At 37.6% G+C, this 18,173-nt stretch overlaps 1 protein-coding gene across 3 annotated transcripts in view; it reads left to right on the forward strand.

Moving 5' to 3' along the window:
- Nucleotides 1–17,245, forward strand: part of SLC38A6 (solute carrier family 38 member 6) — a 65,423-nt gene extending 48,178 nt beyond the window's left edge. For 2 of the 3 annotated variants that reach the window (XM_004370925.2, XM_023726259.1), the window contains exons 9-16: nt 1,994–2,059; nt 2,270–2,323; nt 4,452–4,531; nt 4,884–4,984; nt 15,000–15,124; nt 16,491–16,635; nt 16,755–16,849; nt 17,030–17,245. In XM_004370925.2, coding sequence (XP_004370982.1) covers nt 1,994–2,059; nt 2,270–2,323; nt 4,452–4,531; nt 4,884–4,984; nt 15,000–15,124; nt 16,491–16,635; nt 16,755–16,849; nt 17,030–17,110 — 747 coding nt within the window. In that variant the 3' untranslated portion in view covers nt 17,111–17,245. The remainder of the gene's footprint in view (nt 1–1,993; nt 2,060–2,269; nt 2,324–4,451; nt 4,532–4,883; nt 4,985–14,999; nt 15,125–16,490; nt 16,636–16,754; nt 16,850–17,029) is intronic. The other variant, XM_023726260.1, reaches the window with a different exon arrangement.
- Nucleotides 17,246–18,173: the final 928 nt, after the last annotated feature.

The raw sequence follows: 18,173 nt of genomic DNA on the forward strand, positions 1-18,173 counted from the left end.
AGAAATCCGTGAGCTCCCCTTTTGCATAAGGTCTCTACTTATTTCTGCCCACGGCCTTTTCCAGATAGAACTGTGCTCCGTAGGGTTTTCAGTGGCTGATTTTTTGGAAATAGATCGCCAGGCCTGTCTCCCAGGGCATCTCTAGGTGGATTCAAACCACCAGCCTTTCAGTTAGCAGTCAAACATGTTAAGCACACAGCTACTAACTGAAAGGTTGGCAGTTTGAACGCACCCAGAGACACCTCAGAAGGCAGGCCTGGCGATCTGCTTCCAAAAGGTCACAGCCTTGAAAACCCTATGAAGCAGTTCTACTGTGCACACATGGGGCCACCATGAGTTAGAATCAACTCAACAACAACCAACAACAACAGCAACAGCCATTCAGGGACTCCCGGTACATAGGAAGTGCCTGATAAACGGTTATTGCTATCACCACCTCTGCTAAAGCCAAAACCAGTTGCCACTGAGTTAATTGCAACTCTTGGTGACCCATGTGTGTCAGAGTGGAACTGTGCTCCATAGGGATTTCAATGGTAGATTTTTCAGAAGTGAATTGCCAGACCTTTCTTCCATGTCGTCCCTGGGTAGACTTTAACTTCTAACCTTGTGGTTACCAGCCAAGCACATTAACTGTTTGCACCACCCAGGGACTCTCCCAGCTCAGCTAGTAAGGGAAAAAAAGAGGAACTAAATATGGAGCAGGGCTGAAGAGAGAAACCAGTAACAACTTTACTTCTCTAGCTTCTTCACCCTATTCTCATTCATATTTTGAAAACCCGTCAGAAAAAAGATTGTGAGATTATTGCTTGGATTTTTTTTTTTCTTTCCTTTTGTTAAGTTGGTCATTTAAATGTATTTCATATTAAAAATGTACCTGGAAATGTCAAAGCAACTTACCCAGTTTATCCTTATAACTCTTTTTCTCCCCCCTTGGTGAGGATTTTAATTAAGAGTAATCTTTAGTTCACTCATTAATTTAATCCTAAAAGTATATATTTCCCTTAAATTTGCTTTGTCACTGTAACATTTTTTATTGCATTAGTTAAAATTCAAAATTAGACAAATACTAAATAGGAATTGGAATAGTGTTTTACTTACTGTTCTCCTGCAAAGGGCAAATTCTTTCTTTATTTTCCTTTTCCCCTTTGTACGCTGGGTTTCAGCCTGGAGCAAACATTTACAGAGTAATTATGTGCCCTGAAACAACGGCAAAAATGGTAGTGTTGACACAACCACATCTATAGGTCTAGGAACAGGATGGCCACAATTAAGAGTAAAATCTTGAAACATTTTCATTGATTATTTCTGGGAAACAACATCCCTCTGGATTTCTTTTAATGTTTTTTTTTTTTTTTTAAATTTATTTTTACCAGCTGGGATTCCCTAGCTATATGCCCTTATTCTTAGCCAGCTTTCTCCATAGTCACCAAAAATAATACAAATCTGAAGAACTGAGGGTGGGAGAGGGGGTGGGGCAGCACTTATTAATCAGAAACCTCTGAGCTCCCTTTGCATAAGGTCTCTACTTATTTCTGCCTGTGGCCTTTTCCAGAACTGCTATTAATATTTTTCTAAATGCTACTGATGCCAGGTCTACAAATAACCATATTTTTGTCCTACTGTCACTGAAAACATTGTGTTCTCATTTTGAATTGAATTTTTTTTTTTTTAATGGCTTGATGCTATTAGAGTTTTAAAAGTTGATATGAGAGTACTCTTAGTGTTTACTGGGGAGATCTCCACTGGACAGATGTGCAGCACCCTCCACCCCCATGCGTGACTATATTTTATTCTATTGAATGATGATCCCAATCTAACTTGCTCTGTTTAAATATAAACTGGGGGAAATCATATGAGCAAAGGATCTTCTATTAACATCTTATTTGGTATGGTGTTAGATTTATTTGAAATAAAGCTGATCTATTTGAAATCAATCTCTTTTCATAAATTTTTTAAGAAATAATTTGAGTGCCGACTTTGTTTATTTTTATAGGTAATAATTAAAAAATGGTCCATTCCTTGTCCTCTGCCATTAAATCACATAGAGGAATATTTCCAGGTAATACCTTATATTTTCTTTCTTTTTATTTTAAGCTAAAAAAAATAATCAGAGTAATGATCTATTTCTAATTAATAACTGCATTTGGGAACACTGTTTTGAAATATTTTTATTTGAAAGCCTAGTAATATAACGTTTATCATTTTTCTTAATGTATTCTGACTCTTAATTGCTGTTGGTTTCTCTTTTCCCCCCAATCCTCTTAAACAGATTTCAAATGCTACAGTTGATTGTAAACCAAAGCTCTTTCATTTCTCCAAAGAGGTGTGTAAGTTATTAACAGATACTTTTGGTTGATTTTCCACATTTCAAGTTTTAAAAGATTTGTGTAACAGGGTCTCATAAGTCTTTGTACCTGTAACTAATTAATTTTCACAAAAGTACTAAGTATAGGTCCGCCTTACCAGAAGAATAATATTATTTGACACAGGGTGGCCCATTATGAAACAGCCACCTTTTTTTTTTTTTTGGCATGTCTTTAAATGGGGCCTGTTTTAAATGGGCACTGCTTAAGAGAACAGATTTACGGAATGTCTGGTCTGGCCAATAAGGTCCTCTGTGGATACAGACTTCCTGTTGCCCTCTGGACTTGTAAAGCTAAAGAGTCAATTACATCAAAAACTCCTCCATTGTGAGTGGAACCTTGGTCTATAGCTAAACAGCTTCATCACTGAAAGCAAATTGAGTACTGCCAATATGTCTTCTAGCCGACCTTCCAAAGTTGAAACTTATGATGCCTGGAGCAGAGAAGAGAAGACCAAATCCCTAAGGCCCTAGGATACCCTACTTTTCCATCCACAAGCTGGAAATAGCTGCAAGAGCCCCTGAGAGTCAGCAGAGGAAACAGGAACTATAATCTTGGTCTGTGTCTCTGCTTCACCAGTCTAGAAGAGTGTGACGTCCCTCCTATTGCTGAAGTATCTTCATCATTACTTTTTGATTCTGCTGAAATGTTATTTTGTAGGTCACAGGTACTCTCTCCACTCATGTACAACTCTATTAGTGTAGAACGTTAGGGTGGTCGCTCCTCTATGCAACCTTTTCCTTCTAATCCCCAGTTTTTAATGTCTTTCCAGTCCCACAGCGAGGTTACCACATCTTTTACATGGTAAAGACTTCCATGTGCTTTAAGGATCTTGGTAGGGTAATTGACAAGCCAGGAAATTGAGTAATATGTGAAACAGAAAATTTGTGAATCAAACTCTCATTTCCCTAATCCAGTCTCAGGAAACATTACAGCTTTCTACCTCCCAGCCTTCTTCAGATATTTTAGGAGTCTAGGCTTTATGTCCCAAGATAAGTCTTCAGTCATCTGGAACTTCTTTTGCTGAAGAGCCTAGAGTTGGTTGGGGTGAAATTTTTTTAGAGCAAAAAAGAGAAAGTAAATTACCATCCATTTTGCAGAAACAGTGTTTTTATTTAGATGGTACCATTGGTTTGTTTTGTAACTTCCTTTGGCTTTTGTATATTCTAATTAAAAAACAAACAAACAAACTTAGGCTGGTTCACTAAGAATATGTAGGTCTAGAATAGATGATGTTCATTCTTATTAAAAAATATCCTATTCAAAGATCCTGGCAATACTAAAATAAGATTAATATTTTCAGTATTCCCTGTAGACTGAGTTGAAGAAAGCAGGTTTGAAGGCTTTAACTATTATTGTTTATCAGGGTAATGAAATGTATTTAAGTTGCATACATTAGGAAAGCCTGGGAATTACAATAAGAACAAAATGTTATTATTTTTATTTTACCTAAATACTATTTATCTGACCTAAATTATTTTTGGGAGCGCTGGTGACACAATGGTTAATCACTCGACTGCAAACTAGAAGGTGGGGAGTTGGAACCCATCAGCTTCTCCAAGGGAGAAAGATGTGGCAGTCTGCTTCTGTAAAGATTTTTAGCCTGGGAAACCCTATAGGGCAGTTCTACCCTGTCCTTTAGGGTCGCTATGAGTCAGGATTGACTTGATGGCAACAGGTTTGGTTTTTTTGGTTTTAAATTATTTTTATCTTACCCAAATAATATAGATGAATCAGTGATGCCGATAAACAAAAATTGTGTTTTTTTTGGACTAGGGATGGATATTTAACTTAATCTGGTAATACAGAATCTGTTGTATTGTTAGTAAAAGCACCATGGTATGGGAAGGGAGCCAAGAAACATTCTGGCTAGTACAGGCAAGCCAGCAATCAATTCAGACATTTGCTGTTGGCCATAACTGTGTCTCTCTTAATAAAAAAAAAAACTTATAAAGACTTGATTCATGAAAAATGAAATAAATGTAACCAAATTTATTTTTTTTTAAAGAATTGAGTTTACTGTCAAATGCAGTAGTGCTTTCAACAGAGTAGCATTTAATAATTTCATCTTTTTTTAAATTTTTTCAGAGTGCTTATGCCATACCAACCATGGCGTTTTCATTTCTCTGCCATACCTCCATATTGCCCATATACTGTGAACTTCAAAGGTACTGTAGAATCCTGGAATATTTTAAATACATTGTTTGTCTCTTTACCTCTAGGACTTTCAAATTGAGTGGCATTCTCCCTTATGAATTCTTTCTTCCCGTCACTGGATTCTAAATGTTAGTTTAAAAAAAACAAAAACAAATAAAACAAGAGTTAGTTATGTCCAAGTTGAGTATGCCACCTGGAAGTGTAATCTTTGTGTAGTAATTTCATATCAGGGCTCTAGTGTATAGTTATTAATGACCTGGGTTTGAATGGTTAAGAAATCCTCTTGACTAGGTTGGGACATATTTGTTTCTTTAGGTATAATTCAGATTACTGATTATACTTCTGCCATTTTTTGTCTTTTAGCCCTTCGAAGAAAAGAATGCAGAATGTAACCAATACTGCAGTTGCTTTAAGTTTTCTCCTTTATTTTATATCTGCACTCTTTGGGTACCTCACTTTTTATGGTAAGTGTATTCTTTAATTATAGATGACAAAACCTTGGCTAAATTATTGTAGAGATGTTCTCATACCTGAGTATGAACTTTATTTCTACCTTTCATTTATAAATTAATTTGTTCAGGCTGCCAGATTACAATGCAGTGTACTGTGGAGGCCCTAGGGGCCTTAAAGAATTGATTCACTTTCTCTTATAAAGGTAAAGCAAGTCCAAGGTTAATCACTTCATATGAAAATTTTTTTAAACACCTAAGTAAAACTTCAAGCTTAGGGATACTGACGTGTTTTTACAAGAAAAAAATGTTCAATAATTCTATCTTAATTGAGAATTCGATATATTAGATACTGTCAGGATATGAGGGGGTCATTCATCTTAACTGAAAAAGAATAAATTGAGAAAGGAAAAGATTTTATACTGGACTGTAGTTATACACTTACATGTAAGAGATCTTGGCCTTCAGACTTAATTATCCCAGGATCCAGCAGGTGTGTATTCTGTGATGCACTACCACTTTTCTTCTTAATTAAAAAAGAAAAAATTCTTTTAAACTCATAAAATAAAATTCAAATTCTCTTTTATTTTTGAAAAATTTCTGCTTAGTATTTTTTTTTCCTTCCAATAAGAACCTCAAGCAAAAGTAAAACTTAAAACTCTAGAAAAAGGAAAACAATTTGTCAGCTTTCATTTAATTTGCAAATATATTTGTTTAATTTGCAAACAAGCAAATTATAACACAAATTACACTCAATTTGTCAAATTCTTGCAGTGTCTTTGCAGTGTGATGGATCACTTTTATATGGCCTTTCTAGCCACAGTCTTGTAACTCCCACCAAAAGATTTGGTGAAACTATGCAAATGAGGTGCTTGTGGCCCACCAAGGGATTAGACAGTTTGCTAATAATGCAAATAAAGTGCATGGTACCCTTGTGTGAGTGGGACTATGCAAATAAGGTGTATGGAACCCTAATGAGGGGATTGGTCAATTTTGGCATCCTGTCAGGCTTAATATGAGCCATCCCAGAGGCAGAAAGGGGGGACCTCACTACCGCCAAGAAAAGATAGGAATAGAGCATGTCCTTTGGACCTGCGGCCCCTGCCTGAGGACCTCCGAGACCCAGGAGACAGAGAGAGAGAATTGTAACGTTGGAGAAGGCATGAGACAACGAGAAGCAGAGGCAGAGAAAAGGCAGCAGAACCAGGAGCCCGTGTGAGGTGGTGCAGTGGGCTTCCCAGCCCATGGAGCAAGGCGGCTACAGTGGGTGTGCCAACCCATGAAGTGAGAGCTGAGCACTTTCAGGCAGGAGGCTTACTGGAGGAGTGGGGTGCCCCCGGGCACTTATTGGCAGAGCTAAAGAGCTTTGTAACACTTGCCCAAGCAGTGCAGAGGCCAGGCCAAGGGGCCAAGGGCCAGAGAGAGGCCTGCCGGTGGGCCCGGCTAAGAAGCTGTCCTGACCAAAGAACTGTATCCTGAGTAGTTCCTGATCCTGAATTGTAACCTGTTACTTCCCTAATAAGCCCCATAACTGTGAGTATGGTCTGTGAGTTCTGTGTGGTCATTGCAATGAATTATCAAACCCAGCAGAGAAGTAGAGAGTGCCATGGGAGGGACAGCTGGTGTCAGAATTGGTAAAAAGGTTGGAAGGTGGAGGTATGTCTCACCTCCACTTCATAACAATCAGCATTAGGCTGTTGATGCTAATGATTCTCCTTCCCCCTTGTGAAGTTAGACGAGGCGATCCGTCACCCCCATGCCACCATTTTTAGTCTTCACCTCCTAATCTGTAACATGGGGTAACTGCATAGGGTTGTATTGAGGAGTAAATGAGTTTTGCATGAAATACTTGTTACAGTACCTGCTATATAGCAAAACCAAAATCCAGCTGCTGTCGAGTCGATTCGACTCTATGTGTGTCAGAGTAGAACTGTGCTCTGTAGGGTTTTCAATAGCTGATTTTTTGGAAGTAGAGGGCCAGGCCTTTTTTCAAGGCGCTTCTGGGTAGTCCTCCACAAATGAGAACTACTGCTGGTGCTGTGTTACTATTAATATTATCATTATTATTATAATTGTTTTATAATTTCACTTGCTTTATTTTTCAGCACTGCATTTCTCTTACTATCTTTAATAAAATTTAATTTAAATATGGTAACTTTTCAGGGTGTGCTGTGAGTATTATCTTGGAGTTTTCTGCATGTGAGAAAGCTATAGTTGCTCTATATAGTCCTTTTCTTGCTATCTCTATATTATTTAAACAATAATAAAGGCTGTCCATCAGTTTAAATCTGCTCTTGCATTTGTGTATTCATGCCAGCAATCCCTGGTAGCATGAGAGCAGTAGAGCTCTGTGCACACCATCAGGAGAAGCATTATTGCCAGTCAGAGCATGGTGCCCTGCACATATACTGTAAAGAAAGCTAAAACAGATAGCCACATTTCTCATGAAATATATTAGCTCTATTTTTGGTTGTTGAATTTGTTGGTTTTTATGAAGACCTGAGCTCAGTAAGACTGTATCAGTAAGATACTGTAGCAGGATCTCTGCTGAGATTCTACAAAGAGTATAGCAGAATAGCTGCATATTTTTAGAATTTAAAATTGTCACCTGGCACAAATACTATTGTATTTAGGGATCTTTAAGACAGAGCAAAAGTCCAAAAAAGCGGACCTCATTCTTCTCTCCTCCCTCAAAAAAAATAAGTAGGACTATCTGGAAGAAACCTCAGATGACCTACCTATCTCCAGTATGACTGAGAAATAGTTACATGAATCACCATTAGATGCTTAAGAGTTGTACTAAATTATAAGAAAGCTTAGATTCAAAGGGAATTGGAGGAGGGATGAATGCTAATAAGTTTATCGAGCTAGTATTTTTTAAGTAAGTACCAGGTATTTTACATACATTGCCTAACTTAATCCTTTCAACAACCCTGTAAATTGGGTGTAGGTTCACGTAGGTTGAGCATTTTGGCCAGATACATGCAGCTAACAAATAATGGAGTCAGGATTTGAATCCAGTTCTGTTTGTCTCTAAAGTCAGTGCCTTATTACTGTGCTGCCTACTCAGGAATTATGCTATAAAACCCAGCTTTCTCTTGTTCCAAGTTTCTGTTAAAGTGAACTTTTGGAAAAACTCACTTAAGCTCCAGCCATATCTGTATATCTATCTACCTCCCTACCTACCTATCTATCTCTCTATATCTATCTATCTGTAATTGTTGTTTGGCCTCAGAGATCACACAGAGGCTAAAGATTTTCATGCATGCAAATTAAACATTTCTTAGGGATTTGCCTGGTTATCAAGTAAAGCTGTAATTTTATCTCTGACTTAATTCCTTCTCCACCAGTGCATATTCTTCAGAGTATCCAAATGTTATATAGTGGAGAAATAGAAAACTAAGAAAAATCACGTGGTAGGTAGGTGTCATTTTTATGCAAATAATGGGCACCTACATTTCTTTGCCAACCGCACCTCCCCCCAGGTATTGTTGTAAATGTGCTATGCTAATTTCTTTTTTCAGCAACATGTAGAAAAAAATTGGCATAGTGACACTTATGAAAATACCTGGGGCTGGGGGGAGGGAGCAGTTGGCAAACAAATGTGGAAAGTGTGCGTTATTTGTGTAAAAATACAGTAAGTAGGTAGGTAGGTAGAAGATTAGATACATAGATAGACAGACTGATATGAAAGTTATTCCTTCTCTAAAGGCAGAAAAAGATTCAGATACTGATTTGCTGTTCACACTGGGTTTTTTTTTTTTTATTATTTGTTAAATAAATCATAAACAAGAAAAATCTTTTATGGTATCTTTTTATCAGTGTAACAGTAATTCTCAGTCTCATGAAATTTCTTATTGAGACTGAGATCTTGTCAAAAGGATTGGTCATGGGTTAAAGTCTTCAACCCATTTTACAGATGAGCAGTTGAGGCCCAGAGAGATGCAGTGACCTATCACACAATTAGTGGCATATTTCCTGAATAAAAACCTAGTGTTCTTTCTGCTACTCTGCGATAATCTTCATAAACTTCATGCCCTGTTTGACAATGTGTATTGAACAGGACAGCCTCCTGACTTCAAAGGCATATGTAACTTGCAGAGGTCACCATCAATTTCTTACTAAGATTTGTAGAGATTTGTCTGAATCAGAGAAGCTTGTTTTACTCTATCCCTTACATATGTTAAGGCTCAGCTAAGAACACAGACTTGACTGGCTCAGAAGAAAGGTTTTCATCCTAAGAGGATAGAAAGTAGACATGTGACAGGTATTTTGAATTTGTAATAAATCTAGTTTTTCAGGCATCCTGCTTGGGATCCTTTTATGCAGAGCTCCCAAAGCCTAGTTTATATCTAAATTTTGTCAGATTAAGGTGACCTATAAGTATGTACCTAGATTAATAATACTTGCTCTGATTACAGATGTTATAGCCTTATAGGACAAGGAAGAGAAAAGTGTGCCTCTGGTGAACCAGGCCAATGAGCAAGTGTTGCAAGATTGTTGCTGTTAGGTGCCATTGAGTTGGTTCCGACTCGTAGCAAACCTGTGTACAACAGAACTAGCTGGTCCTGCACCATCCTCACAGTCATTGCCACGTTTGAGCCCATTGTTCCAGCCACTGTGTCAGTCCATCTTGTTGAAGGTCTTCCTCTTTTTCGCTGACCCTCTACTTTACTAAGCATGATGTTGTTCTCCAGGGACTGGTCCCTCCTGCTAACATGTCCAAAGTATGTGAAACGAAATCTCACCATCGAAGCTTCCAAGGAGCACTCTGGCTGAACTTCTTTTAAGACAGACTTATTTGTTCTTCTGGCAGTCCATGGTATATCCAATATTCTTTGCCAGCACTATAATTCTTTTTCAGTCTTCCTTATTCCACGTCTAGCTTTTGCATGCATATGAGGCGATTGAAAATACCATGGCTTGGGTCAGGTGCACCTTAGCCCTCAAAGTGACATCTTTGCCTTTTAACACTTTAAAGAGGTCTTTTGCAGCAGATTTTCCCAAAGTAACACATTCTTCGATGTCTTGACTGCTGCTTCCATGGGCATTGATTGTGGATCCAAGTAAAATGAAATCCTTGACAACTTCAGCATTTTCTCCATTTATGATGATGTTGCTTATCGGCCCAGTTGTGAAGATTTTTGTTTTCTTTATGTTGAGGTGTAATCCATACTGAAGGTTGTAGTCTTTGATCTTTATCAGTAAGTGCTTCAAGTCCTCTTCATTTTCAGCAAGCAAGGTTGTGTCATCTGCATATTGCAGATTATAATGAGTCTTCCTCCAATCCTAATGCTGTGTTTTTCTCCATACAGTCCAGCTTCTCAGATCATTTGCTCAGCATACAGATTGAATAAGTACGGTGAAAGAATACAACCCTGATGTACACCTTTGCTGATTTTAAACCACTCAGTATCTCCTTGTTCTGTTCAAACAACTGCCTCTTGGTCTATGTATAGGTTCCTCATGAGCACAATTAAGTGTTCTGAAATTCCCATTCTTCATAATCATAATTTGTTATGATCTACACAGTAGAATGCCTTTGCATGGTCAATAAAACACAGGTAAATCTCTTTCTGGTATTCTCTGCTTTCAGCCAAGATCCATCTGACGTCAGCAATGATATCCCTCATTCCACTTCTGAATCTGGCTTGAATTTCTGGCAGTTCCCTTTCAATGTACTACTGCAACTGTTTTTGACGTATCTTCAGCATAATTTTACTTGCATGTGATGTTAACGATATTGATTGTTAATTTCCGCATTCTGTTGGATCACCTTTCTTTGAACTGGGCACAAATATGGATCTCTCCTAGTCGGTTGGCCAGGTGCTGTCTTCCAAAGTTCTTGGCATAGGCTAGTGACTACTTCCAGCATTGTGTCCGTTTGGAGCCTTGTTTTTCGCCAATGCCTTTGGTGCATCTTGGACTCCTTCCTTCAATACCATCAGTTCTTGATCATATGCTACTTCCTGAAATGGTTAAACGTGGACCATTTCTTTTTGGTACAGTGACTCTGAATTCCTTCCATCTTCTTTTGATGCTTCCTGTGTTGTTCAATATTTTGCACACAGAATCCTTCAATATTGCAACTCGAGGCTTGAAGTTTTTCTTCAGTTTCTTCAGCTTGAGAAATGCCAAATGTGTTCTTTCCTTTTGGTTTTCTAATTCCAGGTCTTTGTACATTTCATTATAATACTTTACTTGGTCTTCTTGAGCCACCCTTTGAAATCTGTTCAGCTCTTTTACTTCATCATTTCTTCCAGTCACTTTAGCTTACTCTATGTTCAAGAGCAAGTTTCAGAGTCTCTTCTGACATCCATTTTGGTCTTTTCGTTCTTTCCTTTTGAATGACCTTTAGCTTTCTTCATGTATAATGTCCTTGATGTCATCCCACAACTCATCTGGTCTTCGGTCATTAGTGTTCAGTGCATCAAATCTATGTCTGAGATTGTCTTCAAATTCAGGTGGGATACACGCAAGATCGTACTTTGACTCTCGTTGACTTGTTTTAATTTTCTTCAGCTTCAACTTGAACTTGCATATGAGCGATTGATGGTCCGGTCAACAGTCAGCCCCCGGCCTTCTTCCTACTGATGATATTGAGCTTCTCCGTGGTCTCTTTCCAGAGAAGTAGTTGATTTGGTTCCTGGGTATTACATATGGCAAGGTCCACGTGTGTAGTTGCCATTTATGTCGTTGAATAAAGGTATTTCCAATGAAGAAGTCATTGGTCTTGCAAAATTCTGTCATGCAACATCCAGTGTTGTTTCTATCACCAAGACCATACTTTCCAACTCCAGATCCTTCTTTTTTGTTTCCATATTTCTCATTCCAATCACCAGTAATTATCAATACATCTTAATTACATGTTTGCTCAATTTCAGACTGCAGAAGTTGGTAAAAATCTTCAGTTTCCTCATATTTGGTATTAGTGGTTGGAGTATAAATTTGAATACTGGGCATATTAACTGGTCTTCCTTGTAGGCATATGGATATTATCCTATCACTGACAGCATTGTACTTCAGAATAGATCTTAAAATGTTCTTTCTGATGATGAATGGGACGCCATTCCTCTTCAATTTGTCATCCCAGCATAGTAGACCATATGATTGTCTGATTCAAAGTGGCCAATATCAGTCCATTTCAGCTCACTAATGCCTAGGATATTGATCTTTATGCATTCCATTTCATTTTTTATGATACCCAATTTTCTTAGATTCAGACTTCATACATTCCATGTTCTGATTATTAATGGACGTTTGCAGCTGCTGCTTCTCATTTTGAGTCATGCCACATCATGAAACGAAGGTCTCGAAAGCTTGACTCCATGTATGTCATTAAGGTCAACTCTACTTTGAGGAGGCAGCTCTTCCCCAGTCATATTTTGAGTGCCTTCAAACCTGAGGGGCTCATCTTCTGGCACTATGTCAGACACTGTTCTATTGCTATTCATAAGGTTTTCTCTGTCCTGTTTTTCTTAGAAGTAGATCGCCAAGTCCTTCTTCCTACTCTGTCTTAGACTGGAAGCTCAGCTGAAACCTGCCCACATGGGTGAGCTTGCTGGTATTTGAAATACCAATGGCACAGCTTCCAGCATCATAGCAACACGCAAGCCACCACAGTCCAACAAACTGACAGACGAGTGGTGGGTTGCATAATAGCCAGACCATTTAAAAAGTCTATGAAGTTATTAAGCAGGAAGTGTTAATATCTCATTTTTATGATTCAGAAAATGGAAGTAAAATAGTTTTCCATATTTTTCAAAGACCTACAAGTATCTCACAGATTTGGAAATGGAATCCAGGTTTCCTGGCTCTTCTTAGTTTTCTATTTAGTCTGTTAGTCCAACCTTGTATAAAGTATGTCTTTGATACTTTGCAGAAGTAGTTTCTCTCCTGTTTCCATTGTTACTAGTCTAGTTCAGATTCTCATTACTTCTTACTTATTATGACAGTAGCCTTCTAACTGTTATCCCTGTTTTGGGCCAGTCTGTCCTCTTAGTTTGGATCATAATATGCTATTCTTCATAAGTAGTTATGAAGCATCTCTGTGACCTATCAGAATGAATCCAAACCCTACAAAGAGCTCTATTCTGGGCCTTGAATGCTGTTCTACATTTCCAGCCTTCTCCCCACTACTCCCTTTGCTCTATAGTATGCTACATTTCAGCCACTGCAGTACTGCTGAACTACTCTTTCTCGGATGAACATTCCCTTTGCCACGTCAGGACTTTTGCTTTATTTGGGTCTTCCTCCTAGAGAACCTCTTCCCCCACATTATTGAATATCAACACACATACATTAACTCATTTAATGCTCTCAGTAACTGTAGGTCAATATATTATTGTCCCCATTTTATAGATGTAGGAGCTGAGAGATTCAGAGAGGTTAAGTTCCTAGTAAGTAGTGGGATTTGAACATTGCTTGTTGTAGTGCCAAAATTTGAGCCCCTGTACCATCAGTGTTCAGCTGCTAACCGAAAGGTCAGCAGTTCAAACCCACCAGCCACTCTACAGGAGAAAGATGTGGCAGTCTGCTTCCGTAAAGATTACAGCCTTGGAAACCCTATGGGGCAGTTCTACTCTGTCCTAAAGGGTCACTATGAGTTGGAATTGACTCTATGGCAACAGGTTTGGTTTTTAGGACCATCCTGTTGCACATTATATCATGAGGCTTCTCCACAAAGCCTTCCTGGATTTCCTTTTGTTTATAGAATTTTCTTCTACCACCTATGTGTGTATATGTGTGTATACATTTTCTATTAAATGTGTGTAATAGAAATTTTAAGATCCTTAAAAACTGGTATGTTTGATTTGTTTTTTTATTTCTCCCAAAGCATCCTTACTAAAACGTATACTCTCTAATAAGGAAAGCACAATTCTATTTTAAACACAAACTAATATTTCACCATGGGGGCAGTGGTGTTTCAGCAGTAGAATTCTGTCCTTCCATCTGGGAGACCCAGTTCAATTCCTGGCAATACACCTCATGTGCAGCCACCACCCTCTATCAGCGGAGGCTTGCATGTTACTATGATGCTGAACAGGTTTCAGTGGAGCTTCCAGCCTAAGACAGACTAGGAAGAAAAGCCTGGCAATCTACTTCCAGAAATCGGCTAATGAAAACCCTATGGATCACAACGGTCTGATCCCCAACCAATCATGGGGATGGCACATGATCAGGAAGCATTTCATCACAACGGGGTCACCATGAGTCGGGGCTTACTCAATGGCAGCTAACAACAGCAGCCATCTTTCTCCACAAGGCACTGATATGCAGTGTTCTTGAGAACCTTCACTCTTCATACCCCTCATCTGGGTAGGAGGAGACATTGTCAGAATGGAAGAACACCATATGAGGTGTCAGGACAAAGCATGGTCGGCATGTACAAATCCTATCACTGACTACCATGCTGGCTTGCTAAATAAGCCATTTCCCTAAGAGTGCATTCACTTTTTATGAAAGATGAATCCTCGTATGAAATGTTGGTGAAGCATGTAACATACGCAAAACTCTATGAGAGTCTAAGAAACATTGTAGTATTGAGGAAAATGTACAAACTTTGATACACACAAAACTTGGGTTTACAGCTCTGCCACTTGGTGTTGTGTGATCTTGGACAAGTTATTTAATATTTTTGAGCCTACCTATGTATCTCATACTGTTGTTATAGGGACAAAATTCAACAATACATGTGAAAACACTTTATAAATAAACAACAATTAAGTGTTGTTCAAAACATTCAGATGATGGCAAAGTTGTAAAGAGGTGTGTGTATATGTGCATTCTTTATCATAATTTTAGAGGTTCGCCTGTGCTAGTTTCTAATTTTATTTAAAAAAAAAAGATTGTAGGTTTTAAAAAGATCTTTATTATCTCTATGTTTCATAAGATAGGGAAAAGGCCGAAGATGGATTTGGTACTGGGAATCCAAAATATAAAAGCCATTTGTACAAAAGAAAATAATTCTGCTATTAATTGATGTCTCAGTAGTTTGTAATGTGATCCTTATAATTTTATTTATTTACAGACAAAGTGGAATCAGAATTACTACAAGGTTATAGTAAATACTTGCCACATGATGTTATTGTCATAACTGTGAAGTTATGCATACTATTTGCTGTGCTTTTGACAGTCCCTCTAATCCACTTCCCTGTAAGTACTCTTAAAGGTTTTGTTGCATAGTGTAGTGGTTCCCTAATATGGCAACACTAATTCGTTGCAGACTAGAACGTTTGAATCACATATAGTCTTGTATATCTTATTCATTTGTCAAGTAATTGATCAAAGACCTCATACTTGCATATGGCCCCATGAAAGCACAAAAATAACAGTGAACCACTAAGCTAATTTGTGCTTTTTGAGATTTAGTTTAGATTTGCACTTTCCCACAGCATTGTTTCCAATTTAGAGACTGTAGTACTTCTAACGTCTTGGGTTTGGTTTTTTCTTTTTTTTCTCTTAAATTCTGTATTCTGTTTTCAAAAGAATGTGCATGAAGAAGAAAAAGTCGAGTTAGCAAAAATAAGCTTCTTTTGGTTTATTGTAAATTTATTTTCACATATACATTCTAGTTTAATCTTAGTCAAAAGGTTGTATTTGCTCTGGAATTACAATTGAACAGGCAAAACAGATTTTCATTCTGCACCTAAGTTATTATACATAAGCATCTTAAGAATTTCTGAGAAAATAGAAACAAAGGCTTTGTGTGTAAATGCTTCTGGATGGACGTTTTGAATCTCTAAACAGTGAGTTCTTTAAGAACTGGACCTTCAAAGTCCTTTACCTGCTCCCTGTGTGGATTGTGGTGCCAGGCATGCGGCGGGAGCTGGAGAAACATTTTTGGGATGTGACTGCCTGCTGCCCCACCTGAGCGCTGAGAAGTGTCCTGAGCTAGTTTTCATATTTACATGCTGTGAAACAGATGATAGCAAATACAATAGTAAATGATATTTCTTTCCCGTGGCATAGTTTCTATTTTATATTTTAAAACTTTTGTTCTTCTATCTGTATAATTTAATCATAATGATTGAGATTTCATTACACAGTGTTATTGTTAGTAATTTTAAAAATTTTGCAACCTAATGAAAATGTGTGAAAAATTTTTCTAGAATTAAAACAAAATAATTTGTTTATGAAGCTCACACAGAGAGGTGTATTTCTTAGTTTATGTGTATGAACACTTTGATACTAGCTTATGCTAACTTTCTAGAATCTAAACAGTTTCTAAAAACTAAACCAAACCTGTTGCCATCAAGTCGATTCCGACTCATGGCAACCCTATAGGACAGAGTAGAACTACCCCATAAGGTTTCCAAGGATCAGCTGGTGGATTCAAACTGCCGACCTTTTGGTTAGCAGCGGAGCTCTTAACCACTGTAACCACTGCCCCACCAGGGCTCCCTAAACAGTTTAGGGGGCAAGAATATCATGGCTACTGTTATATCATTTGTGTTGCTCTAAGCATGTATTTTGACTTTGACACTTTTTGCTTAAATTAGTCTCCTTTTCTATTATACAGGCAAGGAAAGCTTTAATGATGATATTTTTCTCCAATTTTCCATTTTCATGGATTCACCATTCTTTGGTCACTCTAGCACTCAATATTATCATTGTTTTGCTTGCAATATATGTTCCTGACATTAGAAATGTATTTGGTGTAGTTGGTAAGTTTTCTATTTCAAAAAAATCCATATAATGAAATGGATAACATGGATAAAATTGTACCCAGCCTCACATCTGAATCTGTTAACGTCCTCTTTTTTCTTCCCCCTCCCACTTAAAGGTGCCAGCACATCAACATGTTTGATTTTTGTATTTCCCGGACTGTTTTATCTTAAGCTTAGCAGAGAGGATTTTCTCTCATGGAAAAAGCTTGGGGTAGGTTGAATTTTTTTTTTTTTTTTTTTAGAAATCCTATTTAAAGAAATAATTTATCATCTTATATTAAGTATCTTATCTACATCAAGAGAGCTGTATATTATGAAATATAAAGTTATTGGGGTGGGTGGAGTTTTAAAAAATACTCTAATTGTTTCCCTCCCCCCCTTATTTCCACAGGCTTGTGTTTTGCTTATCTTTGGAATTTTGGTTGGAAGTTTTAGTTTAGCACTCATCATTTTTGATTGGATTAATAAATGAAAGAAGTATTTTCTACTTTTTATGAAGAATAATTTACTTTCATATGCAAGAATGATTCTGGAAGGTGCTGCGGATGAATCCTCTTTATATGGACTAACATTTTTATAAAAATTAATAGAAAAACAGAAGAAAATAGTAGGGAATAGAGGAAAGTGGGAGTATAGTGAGTTTTGTTTGTGGTAAATATATATGTAACAAAACATTTGCCATTTCAACATTCTTCACGTAAGAAACCACCTCAAAATGTTCTTAAATATATTAGGTCAATCTTTTGTTTGCTTATTTGTTTTGGGTTTTATTGGTTTTTGTTGTTGTTGTAATGTGTTGTGTTTTTGTTTTTGGGAAATCAGTGTATCAAATTTATATAAAAAATTGCATCCTACCTTGTGGGTTAATGACGTCAGCATCAATCTCTAATAACAATATGTGGGATTATTCCACTTGGTATTGTGCCCTGCCTCCAAATCCTGTCTAGGAAACTTTTCTGGTTTTCTTCTGTTGTTCATTAGAAAACTGGGATGATGACTGTATTTGAAAGTTCTCTGAGCTTTCACAGTTTGTCACTGAAACGTGATTTCTTCTTGGCAAGCAGAGGCAAATATTGGTAATTTATATCATATTTTGTTTGGGAGTTTTAAATCATTTCAGTCTTCCCATTGACATGGCTTATTACTGGTTGGAAATCAGAAGCTAGGGCTCTCCTCCCTGTGACTGTTCTATGTAAAGGGCCCTTGTTAGAAGTCTACCAAAGCCGGGGTGTAGCAGTAAAAATGTAATCATACCCTGGTGCCAACGTAAAGTAGAGAATTGCATGCAAAGTGATAATTTGCATATGTGGAAATGCACACTTTTGCTGGTGCTCCCTTGCATCCCACTTAGGAAACTGGGGCTGAAAAATTGACAACTGAGCTGCTTTTTTGGATTAAGATACTTCTTCAGCAACTTGACAGCAGCATGCTGTAAAGGAGAAAGCCCAACCTTTTGGTTCCAAAACACTTGAGTTCAGATGTAAATTAGTTTAGGCATACTACTTCACCTCTCTGAACCTCAATTTTCACGTCTA

Source organism: Trichechus manatus, unplaced genomic scaffold, assembly GCF_000243295.1.
Source record: "Trichechus manatus latirostris isolate Lorelei unplaced genomic scaffold, TriManLat1.0 scaffold00010, whole genome shotgun sequence".
NCBI classification, from domain to species: domain Eukaryota; kingdom Metazoa; phylum Chordata; class Mammalia; order Sirenia; family Trichechidae; genus Trichechus; species Trichechus manatus.